Source organism: Octodon degus, unplaced genomic scaffold (assembly GCF_000260255.1).
Source record: "Octodon degus isolate 3935 unplaced genomic scaffold, OctDeg1.0 scaffold00246, whole genome shotgun sequence".
Classification (NCBI taxonomy): Eukaryota; Metazoa; Chordata; class Mammalia; order Rodentia; family Octodontidae; genus Octodon; species Octodon degus.
The window spans coordinates 2,472,029-2,478,564 of record NW_004524822.1 but is presented as its reverse complement, the minus strand read 5'-3'; the positions used below and the strand labels follow the sequence as shown (position 1 = coordinate 2,478,564).

The 6,536-nt window shown below is 38.7% G+C and overlaps 1 protein-coding gene across 1 annotated transcript in view; it reads left to right on the top strand.

Moving 5' to 3' along the window:
• The window catches only part of Syne1 (spectrin repeat containing nuclear envelope protein 1), a 564,055-nt gene that overhangs the window by 202,787 nt on the left and 354,732 nt on the right, over window positions 1–6,536 (top strand). Inside the window, 2 exon segments of the mRNA XM_023706255.1 lie at window positions 5,321–5,433; window positions 5,974–6,142. Coding sequence (XP_023562023.1) covers window positions 5,321–5,433; window positions 5,974–6,142 — 282 coding nt within the window.

Sequence of the window (6,536 nt, the reverse complement as noted above, 5' to 3'; positions counted from 1 at the left end):
GAGAGACCCCTCCTAGTCAAGTTCTTCTGTAATTTTGAAATTACAACATTCCCAAACATGCTCTTCCCTCCCTGTGTCATATTTATTTACAGCTTTTATCATTATCTCAACTATCATTTTTATTAACTTTGTATCATATTAATTAATTTCATGTACTATGTGGTCCACTTTGTACAGAAAGGGATTATTTTTCACTGTTATTCTGGTTATCAACATTTTGATATTTATAAGAAGACAACTCATCATAGGTAAATCTTAAAGTAACTTATAGATCCACCCACAGGCAAATAAAGAACACACACACACACACACACACACACACACACACACACAGTAATACTGTTCAACCATAAGCAAGGATAACTTATGTAAGTAACTTTCTTACAAATGAATCATTTGTAAGAAAATGGATGCACTTTGAGACCAGAATACTAAATGAAATAAATCAGATACAGAGGTTAAATAGTGCCTGGTTTCCTTTATATGAAATACCCAAAGTAAAAACAATTTAAAGAGCAAAATAAAAGATAGGTGACAGGAATGATGGAGGCAGATTTTGGGGAGTTGAGAAGGGGCTCTGTGGAGCTGGGGAGGTGAGAGGAAAGTAGGGGAGTGGGAAGCAAGAAGGATTCAGATATGATGTGTGTACCCGTTCTTTGTGATCAAATGTACTCAGTATGGATCACAGATATAGACTGATATAGTAAATAGTCTCAAAATTTTACAAATTTAACTGTCACTATTGCTAGTTGGTGCTTTCCTGGCATTTATCCCTTTGATTATCCCTTTGAAAAAAAATTTTTTTTGCAAAATTATTGAGGTAAATTCTTTAACATATTCCTTTTCATCTTTGTCATCTTTTCTGTGCCTGCAGTTAATAACCTATATTTTCATTGTAGGGTCTTTTTGTGTTTTCTTACTTTTCTTTTGTGCACTTTAGCACTCCCAGCTTGCTCTGTTATGTCTTAACCATGTTCCTCTTTCCATTTCCTTACCAGACAGAGGAAGTGTTTCTACAAGCTGCCATATGAGAACAGACATGGCAGGTAGAAGCAGAATACTGGGAAGTGTTGGACCAGGGTGATGCTGTTGAGCTGTTAAATGTTAGTGTGCTGTGAGAGTAATGGTAACATAATTTTCAGCATGAACTACTGATTGGGAAGAAAGAAGCATCCTAAGTAAACCTGTTATTTGAAAAGATGAGCAACTGGGAAAATGCAATCTCTATCAACGGAGATGAGGACACAATGGAAGAAATTTTGCGATCAGATGTTCAGTGTGGAGCACGAAGAGTGCTTTTCTCACCCAAGCTGACAAGTAGAGTAAGCAGTAGGAGGTAAAGCACAGGTGCTCAAGAAGGAAGTATAGGCTGGAGATAAAAATACAGTCCCTGGCACAGAGAAGGATAATTATAAATATGGCACTGGAGAATCAAATAAACTGGTACAGACAAGTGAAGAAGAAAGGGTAAAGGATTGCGCCTTTTTTGAGAGATCAGATTATAGAAGATAAGCCAGCTAAAGTCTAAGAAGGAGCAACCACTGAAGTAGGAGAACATTTGCCATAGCATTGTCTCAGAAGCCAAGGGAATCAAGGACAGGTTATTTTCATTAGAAAATCCACAGTAGTATTTTGAAATTAGTTCACTATGGTACATGTGATCATTATTTATAACTAAATTATACCAATAATCTTAATAATAAAAACATCTTCAAAATTGTCACACAAGGCAGTACCTGCTTTATAATCCAAGCACTTGGGAGGCTGAGATGGAAGGATCACAAATTCAAAGCATGAAGTTCAAGGCTGGTGTGGACCACATAGAGAGACCCTAAGTCAGAAATAAAAGCAAATGAATTACTACTTAGATCATTTCATTGCTCAAGATTCTCCCCGTCCCTGGCCCCAGGCATGCTGGGCTGGCCACTGAGACAGGGCATGGTGGTGCATGCCTGTAAGCCCATCGAGTTGGACTGCATAGTGAGGCCCTGTACCAAATACTGGATAGACAGACAGATAGATAGATAGATAGATAGATAGATAGATAGATAGATAGATGGATGGATGGATGGATGGATGGATGGATGGATGGATGGATGGATGGATGGATGGATAGATAGATAGATAGATAGATAGATAGATAGATAGATAGATAGATAGATAGATAGATAGGCAGATAGAAAAAAATTCTCCCTGGGCTTCTATGTACTCAAAATAACTTGGAGAGGTGGAGGAAAGCTCCTGCAAGCCCCTGGTTCCCCTCCCGAGTGGGCTGCTACCTTGCCTGCTGTTCCTTTGTTCTGTCTCCAGCCATGGAGGGGTGTGGTGCTCGCTCCTGCAGCAATGAGGATTTGTCCATTTCTGCCTGTCTTACCATCAGCTTTTGCTTCATGTACTCTGAAGCTTACCGGGTATATTTCAATTCAGGGTTAATATATCTTCTAGTAATTTGGAAGTGTCATCATTAAACCATTATTATTTTAGTGATTTCTATTTTGACATCTGCTTAATTAGTATTCTCTTAGTTAGTACTACCTAATACGTTCTTTCCTATTCTGTTAATTCCTCCTTGCTTATCTTCTTAGTGGTCAGGTTTGTTTCATAAAAAACAGATCATTCTATTCTGTTAGTTTCTGAGAAAACTCTGAAAACCTCCATCTTTTAATTAATTAATTTTTCTTAATGTATTTGGTTCCGGGTCTCAGTTCACAGCTCAAACTCGTAGTGATCCTCCTGTTTTCAGCCTCCCCATTTCTGGGACTACAGGCACGCACCACCACACAGAGCCTTGGTGGCAGATTCAGCACGCCCAGGGGTGGGGCCGGTGCAGCCTGTGCTGCCAGGGATTGAACTCCAGTTACTGTGCTTACCGAAGCAGGGCTTAGTCCGCTGAGCTATCTCACCAGCCTGAAAATTTTATATATCACTCACATTTATCTCTAAATACTGATATGCTATCTTTGAATTCACATTTATTATCTCATCGCTTTCTAGTTTTCCATTTTCTCTCTTTTAATTTCTTCCTGCTTCTACACTAAAGGAGGAGGTATTATTCGGTTTTGTTTGCCAACTTGTCTCTCATTCCATAGCTTTTCCCCTTCTTTCATAGTGTTTTCAGTTTTTCCTTGAAAGTTGTATACTCTAGCTGTCCAGTCTCACTATCTTTAAAGTTGTCCATGGATATTTAACAGAATTGAATCAGTTAACATCCTGACTGCCTTGTCTTAATCAATGTAAGAACGAAGAATACTTTTAACTAGACCTGTTTTCTTCTAACATATTCATTCCATTATTGCCCAGAAGTAAGTAACAGACACTCTCCTACCACCATGAATTGAATATCATGAATTGGCTGTTTTTGCAGCTTCTGCTTCATGGTGGCTTGGATCTTGTGGTTGTGATCTTTCTTTCCCTCTTGCTGTATTAGCTGGCAACTGGGCCACATTAAGTCTCTCTGAGGGCTCCAGCTCCACAGAGGTGTTCCAGTTTGCATTCTAAGGCTCAGTCTTCTGCTGCAATAGGATAGATCCTTCTCCAACACAGCCTGGCCTGTGTGCTTTTGCTCAAAGGCCTGTGATCCAGTTTGGGGTCATATTTTACTAAGAATAGAAGACCTAAACTTTTTACTGACCTCCTACGATCCAGTAAAGAAAATCAGCCTCATACATTTTGCTCAGCATCTCAGTTTTTGCAGTGAGAGGGCTTGTCTAAGGAACTGGCAATTTTGGACCAACTGTAGGAGTTCTTTCATCCAGTTGGTGAGCGTGCTTTTGTTCATTCTGATACCTTATAGAGACTGTGTACAATGCATAGATACGAAGTAATATCAGGTATAACAATCTGAGCTGGTTGTGGTGATGGCTCCACATTTGTCCTTGGGGAAGGACACTTGGGGAAGTTTCAACCTAAGCCATAAGCTACAGAAGTGTGCTCATGTGTGATGAAGGAAGTCACAACTAAGACATTCTCCATGGACAGGTGCTCTGAGCAAAGGCCTTGCCCTCTGGCCTCCTGTGGTCAGCCCTTGGCTGCCCTAAGAACTCCCCTCTAGCACAATGACTTATGAATATACATATGAGATAGTGACTCACTAGGTTAAAGAAGTCAAAGTGTGAGCATGCCAAAATACAGTTATGGGAGGGATGTAATTTGGGTTTTCAACATTGACATCACTTGTATGGATAAATGCATATAAGCCTTAACATTTTAGTGTACATAATATGTTATTTAAAAATGTCTTCAAGTGTGCCTCCTTTCATTTGAGGCTGTTTTTGCTTCTGTGTCGTCCAATTTGCCTACTAAAGTCTGGTTTGAGAAAATGATAGTAATTATTTTTATTTTTATTTTATTTATTTATTTATTTATTTATTTTTGTGGCTGGCTCAGTTCACTCTGGGGCAAGGTTAGCACAGCATGTGGTGCTAAGGATCGAACTGTGGTCCCTGCACTTGCCTAAGGTTTCCTAAGCAGGTGCTTTAGACCACTGAGCTATCTCACTGGCCCCTATGGCCCCATGACAGTAATTTTAACTAATGTTACCTCACCTTTCTTCTATTTCTTCCTGAGAAACTGGCTGGGGATTATAAAAGACATGTGTTGTTTTTATGAGTAAGTATGCAAATTATGAAAAATTAGAGGATTCAAATTAGTTTATGTAAATGAATAGGAGAATTCTATACAGTTGATTAAAATATATTTAAACATCGCATTTGATTTTCGTATTGTGCTCTGTAAGGGAACTTGTGGTTAATTTTCTAAGCAAAAGAATATTTTCAAAATATATTGGAATCAAATCGGCTTACTTCACCAGGCAGTAAGACATCCTGCACACATTTAAAATAACACCTTGAAAAAAAAATAAAATAAAATAAATAAAATAAAATAAAATAACACCTTGGAGGCTGATACCTTTTATCATGAAGGGTTAAGTTTCTTGGGTTAGTTTTAAGCTTTTAAAAACCAATAGCCAAAATCTAGGGAGGAGAAAAATAACTGAAATCACTGTTTATAGCAATAATTAGATTTCTCTTTGAGTCGTGTACCTTTAAAGCGACTGAATGCATTGCTGTGCAAGTGTCATGAGTGTTTCAAAGATGCCATAATTATTAGACACAGTTCTAGCAGCATGGCTTCTGTACAAGAACCATGCCCTGCTCAAGGTAACAGCCTGAAATAGGCACCAGGTTGCGTGCGCATGAATGTGGCAGCAGGATCAGATTGTTGAATACATTGACTCATCGGTGCAGGCTGAAAATTATGCTTCCCAGCCTCCTGGAAACATGTTTCCTCATTTTTTTTTATTTTTTTAAAATTATTTTAGGATCTGCTTCAAAATACAGATGCCCACAAAACAGCATTCCGTGAAATCTACCAGACCAGGTCTGTGAACGGGATCCCAGTGCCACCTGACCAATTAGAAGATATGGCTGAGAGGTAAGAGAAGGCTGGATTTGTGTGAAGTCTGTCTTGCAATTGCTGTGTGGATGCTGTTTAACCTTTCTGTTCCTTTAAATGGCTCATTTGTTCCTTTACTCAGAGATGCTTATATCTGGTAAATGAAAAGTGGGTCCCCATGGCATAAGCTGAGAATGCCAACATGCTAATATATTATTAACTGCAAAGAGTGATCCTGAATGTGCCCACAGCCTGGGAATCACAGGAATCGTTTCTTCATAGGCTGTGTTTTTATTCAGTACTGTAGGGAACATTATGTAATATTGCAAAAACAGCTTATAAAAGAAACAGATGAGAAATGTGTTGGCAGGGGAGAGAACTAAATCAAAGACTTGAATCAATAATGCTTTGCCTTTCAACCCAGAGCTAGGAAAGGACCGAGATCCCCTGACAGCAATCAGCCAGAGTTGGAGGACCTTGTGGCTGCGTGATATTTATGGATGACATGTAACAGGTTGAGCAAGCGCCGTTCTGTTACTATTAGTTACATGCTGTAAATTTTCCCTGTTTTATTTCTAGGTTTCAGTTTGTTTCCTCCACATCAGCGCTGCATTTAAGAAAAATGGAATTTCTAGAATTAAAGTACCGCCTGCTCTCCCTGCTGGTTCTTGCAGAGTCCAAGCTGAAATCTTGGATCATCAAGTACGGAAGACGAGAGTCCGTGGAGCTGCTCCTGCAAAACTATGTTGTGAGTTCCTGGTGTTTTGGTGGGGCCATCAGACCTGTAGATTTAGCAATGAATATGCACCAGTTCTGTTGATGCTAGTATTTTAATCTTGAATTTAGCTATAGAAATACCAGTGTGTTAGATGGCTTATGTTTAAGATATAAGCTTTTCACATTCATCTCAACTACGAACCAGTATTCTTTAACATTTGTGTTTAGAAATCCCTTGGTTGCATGATTGGTCTTTATTGCTTAAAAAAAAATTATTGTACTATATACTCACATCTATGATTGGAATTTAATTGCCTTATTGAAACTGGGTTACAATGCATAATGATTGTCTTAATGTCTTCTAAAATCTCACTGAGGTTAGCTTAGAACAGTTATTTGCTGTGTATATGGATGCTATCTACTTT